The sequence below is a fragment of the Mobula hypostoma genome, chromosome 23 (genome assembly GCF_963921235.1).
Source record: "Mobula hypostoma chromosome 23, sMobHyp1.1, whole genome shotgun sequence".
Classification (NCBI taxonomy): domain Eukaryota; kingdom Metazoa; phylum Chordata; class Chondrichthyes; order Myliobatiformes; family Myliobatidae; genus Mobula; species Mobula hypostoma.
Genome location: NC_086119.1, coordinates 47,377,343 through 47,399,197, shown reverse-complemented (window position 1 = coordinate 47,399,197; position 21,855 = coordinate 47,377,343). Strand labels below are relative to the sequence as shown.

The 21,855-nt window shown below is 46.4% G+C and overlaps 1 protein-coding gene across 1 annotated transcript in view; it reads right to left on the bottom strand.

Annotated features, from left to right (window-relative positions):
• Nucleotides 1–5,783: 5,783 nt before the first annotated feature.
• Nucleotides 5,784–21,855, bottom strand: part of mmp28 (matrix metallopeptidase 28) — a 105,674-nt gene continuing 89,602 nt past the window's right edge. Inside the window, exons 6-8 of the mRNA XM_063031449.1 lie at nucleotides 13,224–13,373; nucleotides 10,921–11,088; nucleotides 5,784–8,521 (exon numbers count right to left, since the gene is read on the bottom strand). Of these exons, the coding sequence (XP_062887519.1) occupies nucleotides 8,118–8,521; nucleotides 10,921–11,088; nucleotides 13,224–13,373 (722 nt within the window). The 3' untranslated portion in view covers nucleotides 5,784–8,117. The remainder of the gene's footprint in view (nucleotides 8,522–10,920; nucleotides 11,089–13,223; nucleotides 13,374–21,855) is intronic.

Sequence of the window (21,855 nt, the reverse complement as noted above, 5' to 3'; positions counted from 1 at the left end):
CCCTGGGCTTATACTCAGTAGAATTCAGGAAGGAGAGAGGAGATCCAAGTAATTGGGCAGAGATTGACAGGTTCTTGATTGGTGAGAGGGTTAAGGGTTACAGGGAGAAGGAATTTATGGGGTTAAACAGCAGAACAGACTTGGACTGACTGGCCTAATACTATTCCCATATCTTCTCCTTCCCTTTCTCCCCCCTCCCCTAACTTGGTCAAAGGGATCATTCCCTGTGCCACATGCTGGTCTTTTTTCAGTCATCACCCACACCCATTCCCTTTTAGTCTGCCCTGTACCACAAGGTTTTTTTTTCATGTGAGAACATAAAATACTCTATTAAAAATTACCTCCCTCTACTCTCTGCTCATGATGTGGTCTTGTTTAAATGCAGTGAACAAAAGTAGATTGGATGACTTGTTTGAAGCACACCTCTGTTCTGTCCACAAGCATGACTCCCAGAAGTCTGTCACGTTAGATCTCTGTAGTACTCACATACTCAGTGCTTAGTCTTCAACCTCCAAGGAAATGCATTGTAAATTCATGGAACTGTACTTCATCTTTAAAATGAATGGCATTAAAGCCTCTGCATGCTGTGTTGAATAGTTTGAGTTCTAGATAAGCACTGCTCCCATTATTTTTCCTCAGCAGGTACTGAAATAGTGGAAATCAGAAACCTGGCCCAGTCCTACTGCATCTTGCAGCACTGATGTTCTACTTTATTGGCAGCTCCGGTGATCCCTGTTCGATGCTAGTCTACAGTGCTGTCTATGCAGAGTTTGCACGTTCTCCTTGTAACTATGTGGGATTCCCCCAGGTACTCCGGTTTCTTCCCTCATCCCGAAGGTGAGCGAGATGGCAGGTTAATTAGCTATTGTAAATTGTTGCCAGTGCATGAGTGAGCCATTGAGTCTGGAGGGAGGTGATGGGGGTAGGGGATTAGTGTTGGACTAGTGTACAAAAGTGTTTGGTGGCTGGCATAGACTTGGTAGGCTAAAGCAACTGTCTTTGTGCTGACTGACTCTTCGACATCAATTCCATATTCTGAAGTTGTGCTCTTTAGAGGTTCTACTGCTGATGGTTGAAGGGAAAGATTAGAGAGCTCCCCGTAAATTAGGACTTGGGAACATAGGTTAGGAAATTGAGCCTAAATTGATGCCGGTGGTTGTGGAGCATCAATCAGCAACTGTCCTGGAAACATGTCTGCTCCCTTTAGATATCAGGCTGCTGAGGAGATGGGTGATGGATCCTTTCCTGCTGCTGACTGCCCCATCCTCCACCTATGCTCAGTACAGTCCCAGAGGCAGCGGTGAAGGGATTCATTGATGCAAATTTTAAAGTCAATGTACTAACAGCAGGCAACTGGTGGAGAATAGGAGGGCAGATTTTGCTGGGAGCCAGCAATGATTCAATGGATCAAATGGCCTCATGGTAAGTGAGTGAGCAACAAGATAATCTGGAATAAGATGAAATGACTAAACTCTTTCAAAATTGTCAAAAATAAATTCATTATCCCGGGGGAAGGAGGAAGTAACAGAACAGTAAGTGAAGGGTGAACCACCTAACTGGGATTGTGCGGGTTACTGAAACAGCTTTCCACAGAGTTGGGCACCACCTGCTGGAAGTGAACAGAATAGAGAGAGGCTGGCATTAAAAGCAACAAAACAAATGACAGGACTTCAAAGCAGGCCAGGCAGCATCGATGGAGAGAATAAACAGTCGACATTTTGCGTCAATACCGTTCATCTAGATGATATTACCCTGATTTGATATCACAGGAATCAGCCCTTCAGCCCATGTGTCCACGCTGACTAATGTGTAAATTCAAATTAATTCTATTTCCTAGCACTTGGCCCATATCTCTCTGAACGCTTGCATATACCAGTCCACATTCTTCTCTAATGTCTTTAGTGTACCAATCTCAACTACTTCCTCTGCCAGCCAGTTCCATATACCCATCACCTGCTGTGTAAAAGAGTTGCCTTGAAGGTTTTTAATGAAAACCTTTTACCTGTAATCATAAGGCTCTGTCCTCTGATTTTCACTTCCCTAACCCTGGAAAGAGATTGCTCACTCTCTCTATGCCCACATTGCTGGATCGGACCCCAGTGTTCCCTTTGGGTCCGTTCTGTCATGTAGGTCCATGGCCTCCTCCTGTGCCAAGATGAGGCCACCCTCAGGGTGGAGGAGCAACACTTTATATTCTGTCTGGGTATGAATATCGATTTCTCCTTGCGGTGAACAAATTTCTGTCTCCTCACTCTGACCTTTTACTTCTACTCACCTACCTATTACTTCCCCTGCTGAGTTCCTCCAGTGTCCTGTGTGTGTTGCTTTGGATTTCCACCATCTACAGACTTTCTCGTGCCTGTATTCAGCAGCTTTGCACTCTGGTCCTAGACTCTCCAACTAACGGAAAGATCCTCTCCACGTCCACTCTATCTTGTCCTTTTAATATTCAGTAGGTAATCAACTCCTGATACTAAAGGGATCATGAATGCTTGCAAGACTGTCACTGAATAATAGTTTAATGCTCTTCATGGGGCAATGCTCCTGATTTCATCGGTGGGGATCCAGCATTACTTGAGTGCATCTAGAGTGGATGCACAGTTCATGGCACATGTCAGGAAGAGAGAGGGCAGAATATTTGCAGCAGGATATGTAATGTTATGAGAGGGTAGATACTCAAAATATGTTTTCCCATGGTAGGGATATCAAAAGCAAGAAGCCACAGGTTTAAGGTGTGGGGAGGAGTTTGAAGGGGATCTGATTTTGACTCAGAGAATCAGATACGGTTGCTATGTTTAAGAGGCATTTAGAGAGACACTTTATTGGCAAGGCATAAAAGGATACAGACAAATAGGCTTAGTGAAGATGTGCAGGAAGTTCAGCATGGACAGGGTTGGCTGAGGTGCCTGATTCGATGCTGTCCAATCTACGACTCCCAGCTATCCAGGAGCAAGTGGCTCAAGGAAAGCTTTGAAATCCAGTCAGGACACAGCTAAGCAGAACAATTAAGAGGCAGCGAGACAGATGTTTGCATTGCAGGCGAATTAAGAGTTATGGGGAGAAGGTGGTAGGTGGAGCTGACTACATGGCCAGATCATCCATGATCTTATTGAATGGTGGAACAGGCTTCACTGGCCATATGATCGACTTCTGCTGCTAATTCTCATGTAGGAGCAATGTGTGAGGAATTTGTTCTTCAAGAGGTTTGTTCTCACTGTTGTATCTTACTTCCTGCAGTCACCACTGCTGCATGAGGTTGTCTCTGTTAATGGTTTTCAAGGACGACAGTGTTGATCTTGATGAGGCAATCTCTTTCATATTTGAGCTAGAGCTATCACAATGTTGTGGATGGTTGCATCCACAGCTGTATTGCCCTGACACTCTGTTCAAGGAACTAAGGGAATGTCACTGTCATCCTCAGACCACACCAAATCAACAAACCATCAAGCACCACCTACACACCAGGGATAATTTGCAGTGGTGAATTAATTCACTGACCTGCATCCCTGTAGGATGTCAGATGGCAGCAGGTGGTACAACCGCCTGGCTTTTGCAGATGTTCAGCATTCCCTGTGGTACATGGAGTGGGCACTTGACTGCCAGCCACACAAGTCACACTAACAGGCAAGGCTGCACAGAAACACAGGGCACAACAGGGCTGTCCATTACCACACACAGTCCACTGAGTACTCCGACTTCAGCAACCTGATGTCAAACTCCCCAAAACATTCAGAGATCACTGCAAGCCAAAAATCAGACACCATCGGCTGGATGAAACTGGAGTCACCTGAACCAGGACTCTGAAGGGTATCAGGTTTGTTGTACCCCAACACTGTGGATATTTGGTCTACTATACCCCAACACTGGGGGATATCAGGTCTGCTGTATCCCAACACTGGGGATAACAGCTCTGTTGTACCCCAACAGTGGGGATATCAGGTCTGTTGTACCCCAACAGTGGGGATATCAGGTCTGTTGTACCAAACACTGGTAAAAATTTTTGTCTCTCATAGGGCATTGAAGCTGCCCTTTTCCTCTGTGCCCTTAACAGTGTATGAGGTGCATACTTCCTTTATGTGAAGAGCTATGACCCTACTCAGGGACAACATGAAGTGCTCCTACCTAATTATTCCCACAGTGACTTCTCTCACTGTGCACTTTGTAAACTCTGCTTTTATGTTGTAATGCATACACAGACCATTTTTGTATTATACTGTGTACCCACCCCGAGTGTGTGGTGTACTGTGTATTAGGGCATATTCTGGACTTTGGGTATAGAGCAAAATATTAACTTCAGCAACCATCTTTTTTTCCAGTCCTGACGAAGGGTCTCAGCCCGAAACATCTACTGTTAACTCTTTTCTATAGATGCTGCCTGACCTGTGGGCACATGGCCAAGTGGTTAAGGCGTTCGAATAGCGATCTGAAGGTCTAGAGTTCGAGTCCCAGCCCAGGGAGCATGTTGTGTCCTTGAGCAAGGCACTTAACCACACAGTGCTCTGCGAGGACACTGGTGCCAAGCTGTATCGGCCCTTGCCCTTCTCTTGCACAACATCGGTGTCATGGAGAGGGAAGACTTGCAGCATGGGCAACTGCTGGTCTTCCATACGACCTTGCCCAGGCCTGTGCCCTGGAGAGTGAAGACTTTCCAGGCACAGATCCATGGTCTCGCAAGACTAACGGATGCCTCACCTGCTGAGTTCCTCCAGCATTTTGTGTGTGTTGCTTGAATTTTCAGCATCTGCAGATTTTCTCTCGTTGAGCTCAGCCCACCAGGAAGTTTTAGATTTGTGGATAGAGGCGGGATTGACCTACAGCATGACAGTGTCAAGGGCTGGTGAGATACACCAGAGGAGAGGAACAGAAGTTGTAAAGTGGCTGTAGTGAATGTAGCTGCTGGAAAAGATGTGCGAGGGTGAAGAAAATGACCTGTTTTAGCTGTGGCTTCTCGGGCAGTGTCCTGAAAAGACAGCAAAGTGTGGAAGTCACTCACCAAAGCAGGTAGAATCCACAACAGCACCCTCTCTTTCCAATTTGGCTGCTGACCAGATTATAGAGCTAGTGAGGTCAGACAATCAGATGACAGCTCTCTCTGTTGCCAGTGGCATTCATCCACAGATGTACACAAGAGTTTTATTAGGGAGCCAGCAATGTGAAATGTTAGTGGACACAAGGCCATCAGTATCGATAACTGATCTACACATGCCCACAACTAGAGAGGTGATTTACATTACCAGTGCAGGAGGTGAAACAATACGGAGAGAAGTCAGCCCCAGGTACTTGAGATTGAGGGAGTGCAGCTTCCTGTAGACTTTTGGCTGTGCCCAAACAATGAAGGTGCTCTCCTGGGGATAGACGCACTGAGTAAGGCAGGTGCAAGCATAGACTCGAGAAAAGGAGAAATAACTGGACAAGGCAGGGACAGCGAATGTGTGACCTGTAAAGCAGCTAACATGGTCCACAGAGAGACAGCAGCCCCAAGCAGGGAGGATGAGTCGGGGGTCCCAAGGGTAGGGACAAAGCACAGTCAGGAGCTGTTAGAAGTAGTGCAGCTGCCTGATAGCAGTGGGTAAAGTAAAGGCTCACCTGAAAGGGGATAGTAAGGAGCAGAAAGGGAACAGGTGAGCAGACAACAGTGTGAGGAGGGCAGCGGAAGAACAAGAAGCAATAGAAATTACAAGTGTACAGAAAGAAACTACAACTGCTAGTTTAGAAAGATTACATGGAGATGTGAAGAACCACTGTAACGGGTAACACACTGAGGGACCAAGCAAAGTAACAGTGACATGTTGTGGATCAGAGAGAGCCAGAGCGAGAGAAGATAGTCTTCTCACAGCCAGGTGACCAAGTCACGGTAAGGGAGCTGGTTGACAGGGCAGGTTTCACTCCCAGGTGGATCAAACCACAGGTGGTGCTCTGGGTGAACGACGCCTGTGTTGGTGTGTAGTCCCAGCAAGGCAGCCAGTGGAAACACTGGACACAGGTTAAACCATATGACCCACCTTCCTGTCACCCTCACAGACCGAGCAAGAGATCGAGTGTACCTGGTAACAGTGTCACTGCAGAGAACCCAAGTGATGAACACCAGCCGGCTGCATCAGACCTGACCACAGCTGACCCACAGAAAACACGACGGCAGAAGACATCAAGAGAGCTTGACAGTGAGCTGTTAAAGTATTGCAGTACTCTGTAATGAAGGCTGGTTTGCTGAAGGCAGATTATTAGTTGTACAGCGTAGAATAGGGAAATATTGGGGAAAATAGGTGGGAAGGGATCCGAGTTACAGCAGAGACATCAGATCCACAACTTCAGAGTCACGGCAGACTGAGAAAGGGAAGAAATTGCGCACGGCATCTGAAGGCAGTCACTCCCAGCCTGAACAACACAAATGAGCTGGGCCCTTACAGTGGCCAGGCCAGGGATCGACTGGACAGTCTGGAAGGGGGTGCCACCGGAGTGAAGTCCTTTCGTCATTCAAATAGAGATAGCTCCAACCCCTCCTGTACATCAAAGGGGGCTTCTGAGCCTGATACATTTACCTTGCCAGTGCCCTTGGAAAGACAGTAATCATTGGTAGCTACTGCAGAGACTTAACCATTGGAAAGTGAAGAGGTGAAGATAAAGAATGTGATTATTTTTGACTAGGAGAGCTTGTTAGGGCATATTCTGGACTTAGGGTATATAGCAAAATATTAACTTCAGTAACTAACTTCAGCAACAAATCTTTAGATCTGAACTTGGACTGTAGATTAAATTTAAAACGCAGCCCCGCACAATAGGTTCCTAGAGCTGTGAACAGCAGTTAATTGAAAAACCAGCCAGTGCTGATTAACATTCATTTTGGATGTGTGGAGTGTGGGTGCAAAGTAGGAGGTGTAAAAGTTGTATGTGATTCAAAGGAAGCACTGTAGATACATTGTAAATGTAGAATTCTCCTTTTGATCTTTAGCATTTAAAATGTCACGTACTGCTGGGTTGAACAGGCCTCTTCCCCTGAAAGGATCTCAATATGATGCCTGCTGCTTGTTTTTGTTGAATAACCCACTTCTGTACCCACTAGCTTCAGTATCTCTCTCCAGTGACTTTGTTCGCACTGCAATACTGTGTACCCACTCTGTGCATGTGCGTGTATGTTTATGACATGTACTGTGTACCCACTCCTTGTGTGTGTGATGTACTGTGTACACACTCAGTGTGAGTGTGAGTGTGTGTGTGTGTGTGTGTGGTACTAAGTACCCATTCCATGTGTGTACTGTATTGTACACCCACTGAATGTGTACGTATGGTGTACTGTATACCCATCCTTCTGTGTCTGCATGGTGAACAACGTACCCACTCTATGTGTATGTAGTGTATGGCGTACCCTGTGTGTGTGTGTGTGTGTGTGTGTGTGTGTGTGTGTGTGTGTGCGCGCGCGCGCACTTTGTTCCTGTCCCTGTTTGCGTAAAGTACTGTGTACCCACTCTGTGTTTGTGTGTGTGGTGTACTGTGTACAATCCCTGTGTATGCTGTAGTGTAGCCATACCTGCGTGTGCAGTGTACTGTGTACCTAGAGTGAGTGTGTGTGTGTGTGTATGTGTGCACTTTGTTCCCGTCCCTGTTTGCGTAGAGTACTGTGTACCCACTCTGTGTTTGTGTGTGTATGGTGTACTATGTACAATCCCTGTGTATGCTGTAGTGTAGCCATACCCGCGTGTGTGTAGTGTACTGTGTACCCAGTGTGTAGTGTACTGTGTACCCAGTGTGTGTGTTGTACTGTGTATTCGTGTGTGTGTCTCTGTAGTTGTTTGTGTTCAACTTTAATTATCATTCAACTATACATGAATACAGCAAAAGGAAACTGCGTTCCTCCGGGGGGCAAGGTACAAACACAGTACCAACAGTCGTACACAGCACAAGGCACATATAAGACATCAGTAAACATACAGTCACTCAAAAATGATATAAATATAAATTGTGATGTACTGTGTACCTTCTCCATGTGTGTAGGTTGTACACTGTGTGGGTGGTGTACTGTGTCTGACTACACTGGGCTCCCTCTGTGACATGTACCTGCTCCCATTGTCTCCCCAGACAAGCTGAGCTGGGATAGCTTAGGGACTGTACTTTAACTGCAGTTACGTCTGCTGCCGGGTAGAGCTGGTATGGTTAGTGTGCCGGCAGCCTGTCCACACCAGTTCCTGTGCCCACCGCCCCTGACGCAACACCTTCAACCTGCTGTGGTCAAACTTCCAGAAGGTGTCATCCTTGAAGAAATAGGTGCGCTTATCGTTCCAGGTGAAGGCCCCATTAATGCCGACAGGGATCCCGTTCCAGTCACTGAGGGTCCTCGGATAATACTGCTCCACCTGCATCGTTTCTTCACTCAAGACATAGTACTTGGATCCTTTGAAAATCACCAGGTGGCTGAGCGGGGGGTAGTAGAAGGCGGCATCTGGATGTCGAGGCAGCCTCATTGTTTTAACCTTCACCGGGAAGCCCTGGTCCAGCTGGTTGTCCGTGTATCTCCAACACCGGCCCCCTGGATCAACAGAAACAAAAGCCTTAGTCAGCTCCTCCCGCCAGTAAACAGCAGATGGCAATGCGAGGCAAGAGTTCACTTCAACACAGTGTCATTCTCACTGAACATACCATACAATTGGACCTCAGCTTGACCCAGTCCACAGCTAACCGTGCACGTTTTCCAGGTCTAACCTCAGCAAGCAGTTAATTCCCCTGCTGTCTCTGTGATGAGATCTTTATCAGCATACTACCTCATTCTTATTGCAATAAACACACTCAGATGTCAGACAGCAAACCCTAATGTCTTCCGCTTTAAGCAATAACTCTGATTCCCTTTCTCTGGTGTTTTAGATTTATTTTTTGGATTTCCAGATTCTGCATTTGTTTTTTTTTTGTTTTTCAAACTTATATGTAACAATTCCCATAATCACCTTCAGTATGATTTCCAATGTTACTGAAAAACTCTGCTGTGTTTACGTATAGACCACGCAGTTTTCTGTAATACTATAACCCTAAACCATGCGACTTAGACTGCAATGTACAATGTGGTCTTTGCCAGCTACTCCACGCTGATTGCTGCACACCTCTCACACTCAGCACTGAACTTTCCTTGCATCCTCATTCAACCTTACTTCCAGTAAGGACTTGTCTGTACAAAACTCTTATCTTGCTGGACATCACAGGCAGTAGGAGTTTTACACTGGGGTTTGGGACTTTACCTGCCCCAGGACTGACAGTCCTCACTAAGATCAGTACCTTCCACTGACCTTAATTCATCCAGACTAGAGTATTGTGTTTGTATTGGTCCCCTGATTCAATACACTGTAAATACTTTGGGGTGGAGTGTTGTTCCTGAGGAAACATTTGAGAGACTGGACTAGAGATTGGAAGTGTGAGAGGGGTGCTAAACCTATCACTCTAACCCCCTCTCTCCTCTGCCTCTCCCTATCACATTAACCCCTCTCTCCCCCACCTCTCCCTAACACAGTAACCCCTCACTACCTCTCCCTGTCACTGTGACCCTTCACTGCCTTTCCCCATCACTGTAACCCTTCACTACCTCTGTCACTGTAACCATTCTCTAACTCTCCCTCTCGCTGTAATCCCCTTTCCCCCACCTCTCCCTATCACAGTAACACTTCTCTCCCCTACCTCTCCCTATGTAACCCATTCACTACCTCTCCCCGTCACTGTAACCCTTGTCTACCTCTCTCCGTCACTCTGACCCTTCACTACCTCTCCCCATCACTGTGACCCTTCTCTACCTCTCCCTCTCACTCTAACCCTTCTCTACCTCTCTCCGTCACTCTGACCCTTCACTACCTCTCCCCATCACTGTGACCCTTCTCTACCTCTCCCTCTCACTCTAACCCTTCTCTACCTCTCCCTCTCACTCTAACCCTTCTCTACCTCTCCCCGTCACTGTAACTCTTCTCTACCTCTCCCCGTCACTGTAACCCTTGTCTACCTCTCTCCGTCACTCTGACCCTTCACTACCTCTCCCCGTCACTGTGACCCTTCTCTACCTCTCCCTCTCACTCTAACCCTTCTCTACCTCTCCCCGTCACTGTGACCCTTCTCTACCTCTCCCTCTCACTCTAACCCTTCTCTACCTCTCCCCGTCACTGTGACCCTTCTCTACCTCTCCCTCGTCACTGTGACCCTTCTCTCCCTCTCCCCGTCACTGTGACCCTTCTCTCCCTCTCCCCGTCACTGTGACCCTTCACTACCTCTCCCCGTCACTGTGACCCTTCTCTACCTCTCCCTCGTCACTGTGACCCTTCTCTCCCTCTCCCCGTCACTGTGACCCTTCTCTCCCTCTCCCCGTCACTGTGACCCTTCACTACCTCTCCCCGTCACTGTGACCCTTCTCTACCTCTCCCTCGTCACTGTGACCCTTCTCTCCCTCTCCCCGTCACTGTGACCCTTCACTACCTCTCCCCGTCACTGTGACCCTTCTCTACCTCTCCCTCGTCACTGTGACCCTTCTCTCCCTCTCCCCGTCATTGTGACCCTTCTCTACCTCTCCCCGTCACTGTGACCCTTCACTACCTCTCCCCGTCACTGTGACCCTTCTCTACCTCTCCCTCTCACTGTAACCCTTCTCTACCTCCCCCCGTCACTGTAACCCTTCACTACCTCCCCCCGTCACTGTGACCCTTCACTACCTCTCCCCGTCACTGTGACCCTTCTCTCCCTCTCCCCGTCACTGTGACCCTTCTCTACCTCTCCCCGTCACTGTAACACTTCACTACCTCTCCCTTGTCACTGTGACCCTTCTGATGTCATTAATAGGGAGAGAAGGCAGGAGGCCTGCTGGATCCTGGCTGTCGGCAACAGGGCACCCATGACCTCTCCCCACACACACAAACCCCCCCCCCACAAAGAGTTCACCACACTGACTGAAAATCCCGTTACCTCTAAAAAAGTAGAACTTCCCTTCCTTCTCCGACACGGCTGCTGCTTCGATAGCCGGGGGTAGCTCCGGCCAGCTCTTTTGCAGCGACAGGGGTCCTTTGATAGTGCCGTCTCTTGAGATCTTCCAGTAGTCAGCTCCTCGGAATATGTAGATATTTTCTTTTAGATCTGCAGTAGGGGAAGAAACTGCTTTGTCAGGTTACTATACCTCTGGGAAGCTTGAATATCTAATGTTTGCAAAGAGCGAGAGCTAGTAGCATTAGAATAAAGAGTCAGCCATTCAGGATAGAGATAAGGAGACATTCCTTCCACAGGTGATGGTGAATCTTCGAAATTAGCTCTGTCCAAGAGAGCTGCAGAGGTTCATTTGCTGAACATATGTGATACCGGGAGGTTTCGGGATATTACAGCCGTCTAGGGAGATGGTGTAAGAACAGGAGAGTGGAGTAAGATTAACAATGATCTTACTGAAGAGGGGAAGCGGTCACAAAGGGCCGAATGGCCTACTCCATTTCTTTCCTTCCAATAATTTTCGTTTCGCATTTGGAAGGTTGGAGAACAGAAGGGGACCATTCATCCCATCAAGTCCATGCCAACTCTGTGCAAGAGTAATTCAGTGAGACCCACTCCCAACAGCTCTACATTGTTATTTATACAGTCTCCCTTGACTGTTTGAACCCGTCTCCACCCACCCGCTGCCCAACGGCACTGGCCATCTGGCTAGTGCTGACCCTTGGGGGTTTGCTGCATAAAACTAGGTCTCCCATTGCAACACAGGCAGCACAGCACAAGTGAAGTGATCTGGAACATCGTTCAGCGCTACATAAATGCAGGTATTTGTATTCCTTTTCTGCTAGTGTCATTGATCCTAGATCCCCTAGTTCCAAAACCCAGCCAGGGAAAATGTCATGTCTTCAGTCACTTTGTCAAAGACTTTGCTTGATGTCAGCAGAACAAGCAGCAACCGTAGGGATGGTAACTGAATTAATGTTTCAGGTCTGTAAAACATTCTCTTTGCACAGTTACAGCCTCACCTGTCAAGCGTTTCCAGGATTGCTGTATTACCTAGAATATCTGAGATAGAGAGAGAGGGCAGACAGAGATTCTATTGCTACCTCATCCAAAAACAGCACTCCCTCGCACTGTAATACTCAGCTCTAGAGTGGACCTTGACGTCACCTTTGGGGACAAAACCTTGCCAATAGGCATCAGTTTACACAGCACAAACCCCCAGGGGGTAGGGGTGTGCCAGTCTGCTACACATTCTGCCCAGGTTCACCTGAGAAATTTAAAAGCTGCTCACTTTAGCTTTGCTGTGATTTGCCAGGGTAAAGGCTTTGCCCCACCTCCAGCCTTTCCACATGCATGTTAGGTACCTCCTGAACCTAATGGAGTGGCTACTGAGTGTATGTTCATGGTCTTCTGCTGCGGTAGCCCGTCCAATTCAAGGTTCGACATGCTGAGCACTCAGAGATGCTGTCCTGCACACCACTGTTGTAACATGTGGTTATCTGAGTTACTGTCACCTTCCTGTCAGCTTGAAACAGTCTGGCCATTCTCCCCTGGCCTCTCTCACTAACAAGGCGTTTTCACTCACGGAACCACAACTCACCGGATGTTTGTTTTTCGCGCTAACCTTTGTAAACTCGACAGATTTTTGCATGAAAATCCCAGATCAGGAATTTCTGAGATACACAAACCACCACATCTGGCACCAACAATCACTGCACAGTCAAAATAATTTAGATCACGTTTCTTGCCCCACTCTGATGTTTAGTCTGAAGAATGTGTGAAGTTCTTGACCATGTCTGTGTGCTTTTATGCATTGCGCTGCTGGTACACGATTGGCTGATTAGATCTTTGCATTATGAGCAGGTGTACGGGTGTACCTAATAAAGTGGCCATTGAGAATATATACACACACACACACACACACACACACACACACACACACATATACATGTGAGTGCATTTGAGTATATGTGTGCATTAGTGTGTGTACGTGGATATCTGTGTGTGAGCATTAATGTATGTATGAATTGTGTGAGTGTGTGCATTAGTGTATGTGGGGGAAGACAGCAAAATGGTTTGCTTATTCCAAATTAATTTTGTGCATTGTCCAGTGTTGCTGCCTGCCTCCTGTTGTGAATAAATCCAAACTCCTCCAAATACAGAAAACGTGGAATCGGGGTGGGGGAGGGGGTACTTCTGCTGCTATTCAAGGGGACAGTGAAGAAGTCCTGAGAAGCGGTGTGACTGCCAGAGGCGGACGGCGGGCGGGCAGGCGGGAGGTAAAACCCTACCCCTGGTCAGGGTATCGAATTGGGTCCGGCAGTAGGATGGCTGCTGCTGGGCTCCTGTGGGGTCCCTGGCCTTGGCGTGCTCAGCAGGGCTCTGGAAAGAAATCAGCAGTCCTGCCAGCGGCTGCATTCCCGGCTGATGGAGTGGCTTCCCTGGAAGAGAGAGAAGAAAGAGCCAGTGAGGATTTGGATGCCAGAAGCTTCCCAGCCCATGTACAACTGGAGCAATTCATGTCTCCACAAAACTATGACAAGCCTGTTTAAAGTAAACAACCTGAGAGAAAAATGATGTCATCCAACACTTTAACCCCTGGAGTACCACAGGTATCTTAGAGAATGTATCACACTGCCCATTACTATCCTGGTATGTTCTGACAGTGTAGGGCATATAGCACTAATGCTTTCCTTAATCCTTTGCCACTTCCCTAACAGAGTCTCACAGCCCCTCTAGTCCACGCAACCATCCGGCACACTAATCCTACACTACCCCTATGTTATCCACCTCACTCCAACACGGATTCTTAATCATTCACAAGGAGCAATTCACAGGATCCAGTCATCGCATTGCTCTTCACATCCTTGGGATGTGGGAGTTAACTGGAGAATCCAGGCAAAGACAGAGGGTTAGGAGAATGTGCAAACCCTACCCAGAGTCAAGACTGATCCCATGTCTCGAGCACTACCATCCTGTACTCTCGTGCCCGGCCCACTGTGATATTTAGGGGACGTGCCAGGAACAGCCCAAGTTCGTTCGCACGGTCACAGGGAGAACGTGCAGCCTCCACACAGACAGCCCCCGCGCTCAGAATTAACCTGGGTCACTGGAAGTGCGGAGCCCTGCCACCACTCTCACTGCTCTACTCCAGGTGCGGGCCAGGGTTTGCCCTCCATTCGGGCAGTCCCCAGTGACCCTCCAAATGAGTGCAGCACTATCACAGTAAAGGCAAAACCAGGAGCTTGGTTCATGACTGAGACTTGAACCCGTGAATGCTCAACACTGAGGCCACCCAAGGAAAAGATTCTGATTAAGCTTGCTATGGCAAAGGTCCACAGGATGGGACGGGACAGCCAGCATGTCCAGTTGAAGAATCATGTGAACCATTTGGTTGGGGCGGGGAGGTATTGACTTCTGTCCAAAGTGTTTTTGTGGTGCTGAAAGCACAAATTCAGACACACACAATAGTCATAGTGTCCTAGGGTAATGGAGGGAGGGGTGGGAGGGAGAACCCACCCATAGATTTAGGGTCCATATTTCAGAAATGACGTGCTGGCATTGGAGAGGAACCAGGGGACATTTATGAGAATGGTCCTGGGAATGAAAGAGTTAATGTCTATGGAGCATTTGATGGCGCTGGGCCTGTACTCACTGGGGTTTAGAAGAATTTGGGGGGGGGGCAATTCTCATTGAAACCTACCAAATATTGAAAGACCTCGATAGATTGGACATGGAGTGGATGTTTCTAACAGTGGGAGAGTCTAGGACCTGAGGGCACAGCCTCAGAATAGAAGGATGTCCTTTTAGAAAAGAGGTGAGGAAGAATTTCTTTTGCCAGAGGGTGGTGAATCTGTGGAATTCATTGCCACACTTGGAAGCCAAGTTACTGGAGGGGTTCGTAATTAGTAATGGTGTCAAACATTATGGAAAGAAGGTAGGAGAATGTGGTTGAGAGGGAAAATAAATCAACTATGATCGAATGGCATTGCAGGGTCGATGGGCTAAATGGCCTAATTCTCCTCCTACGTTTTAAGGTCTTAAGGACTCCTTGCCCAAGTCAGATCACGTCTACATAATTCTAAAATAGTTTAGCAATGAATTTCCTCCACATGTCACTATTACTTGCCTGAAGTTAGAACTATTAGGGTACTGGGGACTTTAACACTGACCATAACCCATCAGGCACTCCTGCCCTAGACAAGAGCAGATGGACTAGTCATACATAGCGGGTGATGCACTGAAGTTAAAAACATGGGGAGGGAGTGGAAAGAAGACAGGAAGGAATACACACTCAGAAATCGAGGGAGTGTCATGAAAATTAAAGTGCTATAAATATTGAGCACATCTGGCAGCAGCTGTGAAGAAAGTCCCTCTGAATCAGAATTAATATCACCAGCATATGTTGTGAAATTTGCAGTTCAATGCAATACAGGATAGTAGAAAAAAACATGAATTAAATAAGTAGTACAAAAGTAGAAATAAAGTAGTGAGGTAGTGTTCATGGGTTCAACGTCCATTCAGAAATCGGATGGCGGAGGTGAAGAGACCGTTCCTGACTTGCTGAGTGTGTTCCTTCAGGCTTCTGTACCTCCTCCATGATGGTAGTAATGAGAGCAAGGCAAGACCTGGGTGATGGGGGTCCTTAGCACTTTTTGGAGGCACTGCTCCTTGAAGGCGTCCCTGTGCTTTCAAAGGTTGAGAATTTTACAGAAGAGCTAACAATCATCCCGCATCAGTACCTCACTGACTGAGACCACCACTAGGATTATGCCAAACCATCGGAAAAGGTCGCATACTCTCAAGCGAGGTTGCTAAAACTCTTTGTGGTTTGGGAGTGTGGGCTGCCTCACTCCCCTCCCCTTCCTGAAAGCCTCATAACTCTGCAACCATCTGTTTTCTCAGGGAAGTTGAGGCTGAAGTTAACAATATATTTTCTAAAACTGCATCTGTGAATCACTGCAACTGATCAATATCAGAAATTAATGCAATAAATTACCTTCAGGACAGACCTTCAGGTGTAGGTAAATGGCAGAACTTGACGGATTCTCAGATCCTTTGTCATATTTTAAATTGCCTACAGGGTAGTCTATTAATTCTGTCTAAATGCTACATTGTCAGAGATTTTCACTGAAGATTCAGCAGACCGTGAGTTTCTGCATCACTCATGGATTTTCACACCTGAATTACAGTAGCTTCATAATACCATGCAGGAGAGCAACTGTGACAATTGTAAATTTATATAAATATAATCAGCAAAGAGCTGAGTGTAGAGCAATGTTAGGAGAGAGAGAAAAAACAAGAAAAGCATGGTAGAGGGGAAAAAAGAGAGGAGGGAGTGAAGGGGGAAAGAGAAAATGGGAGAGAGAAGGGAGAGAAGACAGAGAGGGAAGAAAAAAGGGAGAGAAAGGATGAGGGCATGATGGAGAGAATAAGAGAGGGAAAATCAAGGCAAAGGGAGAGAGCGAGTGAAAAAGAGAAGGGGGAGAGAGAAAGAGAGAGGGGAGGGGAGGGGGGAGAGGGAGAGAGATGGAGGAGGGGGAGGGGGAGCGGGGGGGAGAGGGGGAGGGGAGGGGGAGAGATGGAGGAAGGGGAGGGGGAGAGAGGGAGAGGGGGAGAGAAGGGAAGGAGAAGGAAAGAAAGAGTGGGGAGAGTAAGGGAAAGAAAGTGGGAAGAGGGAGAGCAATAGAGGGGAGAGAGACAGAGAGAGGAGGAAGAGAAAGAGATACTCAAAGACAAAAAGAAAGATTGAGAGATGGAGAGAGAAACCATATACAGAAGTAAAAACATGGAGGGGGAGATGGAAAGGTGAGTGGAAGGAATACAACACCCACAGTTGGAGGGAGTGTCATGACATCAGAAACAAGAATCCACTTGGGCAAAACTGACACACACAAGCAGAGGCAGAGAGAGCATAACAGAGTGGACTCACATATAAAGAGAGCAGAACTAACTTTTTGTATAGAGAGAGAGAGCGCGAGAGAGGAAGGTAAATAATGAATGCAACATTCTTAGAGAAACAGAAATATAGCAACTGCAAGTGAGAGAAAGTGAAAGCCAGTTAGTAAGAGACTGTGTGCAAGAAAGAGAACACGTCCAGTGAGATAAATTGCAATGATTGCCCATCACCTACTGACCCCACACTGAAGAATTTTCAGTGCAGTATCTGTTCGGAACTGTTTATCCGAACTCTTAATGAACCAGTCAGTGTTGTTGTCCCCAGGCCTGTTAGGGTAATGGTGATTGCGCTGTGTTAACAATAACAACCTAGTCCCCACAGCACAAGCCAAACCGTAAAAAGCCGACAGGCGCCACTCCAGTCGAGATCCCTCAGCCTCCCAGCGGATTGCATCAGTTATGCCACAAAATGCCACACATTTCTCGTTTGGCTGTTTACAGATTAGCTCTTCCTAATTTACCATCACCAAATGATGAAATTCAGTTTTTTAACCCCTTCGGTTGCCATGAGCTTGCAAAATCTTGGTTTCTCTGTTCAATGCCACTCAGACGTTGCAGTGAAAGGAAGGGGAGTAGGCAGTCTAATGGAGAATCAGTGTCTTTCAGTGTGTGCAGGATCGCACAGTGGGACCATGCAACAGTGGAAGTGGGAGTGAAGGGGAACGGTAATGTATCAGAACTCACTGGTGTCATTTGGAACCTGAACCTCTTAACCACTGCTTCTCTCTCAGGTATTCCCTATGTTCACTCCTCTACCAGACTTTTGGTTATGTGATCCATTACCACTTTATACAGCTCACTCTCAATTGTGTTGAACAATATTCCCATGAATTTTCTTGGAGCTTTTTCTTATATCCAAATAGCTATATCAATTGAAGTTGCTATTGCAATTGTATGTCCCTTGTGTGGGGCAAACCTTAATGAAATATAAACAGAAGTTGATAGGTTGGGTTTCTGGATTAAAACAAAAAACCTTGCATTTATATCATTGCCTTTCAAGAGCTCTGAAAATCCCTAAGAGCATGTTTGTTCTCTGTTGTGATCTGGGTAAAGAGATGGCATCGCAAGATCTTGTAATCAATATTACTGAATAAGGTTACATAGAACAGCACAGAACAGTATGTGCCCTTCAGCTCACAATTTTGTGTCATCCCCTAACTTACTCCTCAATATCTTACCCTTCCATCCTACACAGCCCATATTTCTCTCCATTTTTCTTACATCCCTGTGCCTATCTAAGTGTCCCTTAAATGTCCTTAATGTATCAGCCTCTACCACCAACCCTGGTAATGCATTCCAGGCATGTACCATTCTCCCTCTAAAAAAGCCTCTGACACCCCCTGATAAACTTTCCTTTACTTATCGTAAAATGATGCCCTCTAGTATTAGCCATTGCCACTCTGGGAGGAAGGTGCTGGCTGTCCATTCCATCTACGCCTCTTATAATCTTATACCTCTATCAAGTCCCCTTTCATTCTCCTTTGCTCCAAAGAGAAAAAGCCCTAGTGTGCTCAACCTTTCCTCATAAAACATTTCTCAAATCCAGGCAGCATCCTGGTAAATTTCCTCTGCACCCTCTCAAATTCTTCCACACCCTTTCTGAAGAGACTAGAACAGAACACAATACTCCCCAGGTGTGGCCTAATCAGAATTTTGTAAAACTCCAACATGCTCTCATGGCTTTGAACTCAATCCCTGAACAATGAAAGCCAATTCACCATGTATCTTCTTAATCACCCTATCAACTCTGAAGGATCCATGGACTTGAACCTCAAGATCCCTCTGTTCTTCCACACTGCTAAGCATTCTGAAATTAACCTTGTACTCTGCCTTCAAGTTCACCTTCCAAGGTGTATCACTTCACACTTTTCTGTTTTGAACTGGTCCTGCCACTTAGCTCATCTCTGCATTCTGTCAATATCCCGTTATTCCTTCAACAACCTTCTGCACTATCCACACCACCACCAATCTTCATGTCATCTACAAAATTACAAACCCAGCTTTCCACTTGCTCATCTAAGTCATTTATAAAAATCACAAAGTGCAAGGATACCGGAACAGATCCCTGTGGAACACCACTGGTCACTGACCTCCTGGCAGAATACGCTCCATATATACGCTCACATTCTGTCTTCCAATCCATACAACCGCATTTCCCATGGATCCCATGTGACTTTCTGGACTTTATAGATTAGCCTTCTGGGGAACCTTTACTAAAATCCACATTGACCACTCTACCTTCAGTCATTTGTTTTGCCAATTCCTTGAAAAAGTCAATCAGCCTCGTGAGGTACAACCTGCTCCTCACAAAACCATGCTGACTATTCTTCATAACACTATGCTTCTCCAAATGCGCATAAATTCTGACCCTAAGAATCCTCTCTTTTAGCTTTTCCACCACTGGCGTAAGACTCACAGATCCGTAATTCCCAAGATTATCCCCATTACCCTTCTTAAACAAATGAACATTTGCCATCCTCCAATCCTCTGGTACTCCTCCTGTAGCCAGTGAGAATGTAAAGATCATCTTCCATGCCCCAGCAATCTCTTCCCTCTTCCTGTAGAAACCTGAGGTATATCACACTTGGCCTTGGTGACTAATTTATCTCAAAGTTCTTCAACGTTCCAACAGTGCCTCTTTCTTAACCTCAATGTGCTCCAGCATATTAATCTGTTCTACACTGACCTCACATTCATCAAGGTCCTTCTCACAGGTGAACAGTGAAGCAAAGTATTAATTAAGGATGTCTCCTACTTCCTCTGACTGCAGGCACATGTCCCCCTACCCCCACCTTATCCCCGGGTAGGTCTATATTCACTCTGGTCATCCTCCTGTTCTTCACATACTTGTAGAACACCTTGGGGTTTTCCTTATTGCTACTCACCAAGGCCTTCTCATGTCCCTATCTAGCTCTCCTAAGTCCATTCTTAAGCTCCTTCCTGGCACTATCTTATAACTCTCAAGACCCTGGCCTTATTTTTGCTTCCTAAACCTTAAATAAGCATCCTTCATCCTCTTGACTAAATGTTCCACCTTTTTCCTTCACTCAACCATCTTTTCCTGACCTCAACTGGACAAATTTATCCAGAATCCCATACCAAGCACTCTCTAAACAACCTCCACATTTCCACTGTATATTTCTCTGAGAACATCTCTGCTAATTTACACTTCTAAATTCCTGCCTAATATCCTCATAATTAGGCCTCCACCAATTAAATTCTTTCCCATACCCTCTACTCCTATCCTTGTCCAAGCTAAGGCAAATGTCAGGGAGTTATGGTCACTATCTCTGAGAGATCTGACACCTGACCAGATTCATTGCCTAGTACTAGATCCAGTATGGCCTTTCCTCGAGTCAGCCCATGTACATACTCTGTCAGGAGTCCTTCCTGGATACACCGAACAAATGTTGCCAATCGATATTAGTGAAGCTGAGAATATCCATGACAACAACCCTGTTATTTTGTTGTACTTCTAATATCTGTCTACTTGTCTGCTCCTCAGTGTCCCTGTTGCTATGGTGGGGATTTTAGAATACTCCAAATACAGTGGTTGCTCCCTTCCTGTTTCTGACTTACACCCACACTGAGTGTAAGTCATTCCTCCATGACATCCTCCCTTTCTGCAGCTGCGATACTCTCCCTGAATAGTAATGCTAGTAATCCCAACCCCCCCTTACCCTTTTACCTCCATTCCAGTCCCTTTTAAAACATCTAAACCCCAGAACATCAAGTACCTAATTCTGCCCTTGTGACAGCTAAATCTCTGTAAGAGCCACATCATCATAATTCCATGCATTTATTGTTTTTCTACATACCCTCACTGTTACGTAAGCATTTTGTTCCTGAGCACTGTGCGGACGCTGATAACTCTGGAAGTCAGAAATTTCCATTTTCTGTAACTACCTGTACCGTATCGCTGTACATACACCTGCCTTATTTCTTTCACTTCACTGAGGAATCACCTGACCCATAATTACAAATGAAATATATAGTCATTAATGAATATCATAAGACAGTCGGCCATCGAATCTGTTCCATCTTTCCATTATGGCTGATTTATTATCACTCACAACCCCAATTTATTATTAAACAAATGATGCTAACTTGAAAAATGAATGGGAGAATTTGTGTAAAGTCAGTTTCATAAGGCAGATCACTGAGTACCCAGGGAGCCCCAGTCTTAACCTGAACATTGTAGCTGAGTTCATTGAGAAAGGTAAGTAAGGCTGTGATGTAATGTACCCCAAGCACGGCACTGGGTCACCTCAAATCTGTCCTTATCTCTCCGGAGTCGAATTTGAACACAACCTCGCCCAAATGCAAGGAGAAAGCCCTACCGGCTGACAGTTAATGCCATGGACTGACTCTCTGCTCCTGTGAAAAATACCTGGCACACAACCAACATTGCTCCCAGCAGTCGAGCATGGGAAATTCAGTACATGGAGATCTGCATCTGAGCATTTCCAAGCAGGGTGTCTCCAGAGGATTCATAACAGATTGCTCAATGAACAAATGAGGGTGTAAAAGAAAAGCCTTACTTTAGCACCCTGTTCCTAATTACTCCATTTTCTTACAGAAGACCTTTGCGTAGACCCTGTGGAGACTGGGACTAGCAGTGGACCTTGTGACCTCACAGCAGCTAGCAGCCTTATCAGGAACCCAGTCTAATCTGCCATCTCACTCAGTAATACAGAAGCAATTTCACTAATCTCCCAGAACTTGGCTGGAATTCCTGAAGAGACAGTAGCCATTCACAATGGCCTATCCAGTTGGTGCCGTCCAGTTTGTTTTTCAAGAAATAATTACTCCACAAATATTGCTGGAAATGTTCCACTTCGGTGCATATGTGGACCATGTAAGTCAGGGGACTACTTCGCAGTGTCTATTCACCCACAATCAACCCACACACTGGACGTCATGGTCTGCTGTGCTCTGGGTTTCTGATGCTCTCTTGCAAAAATG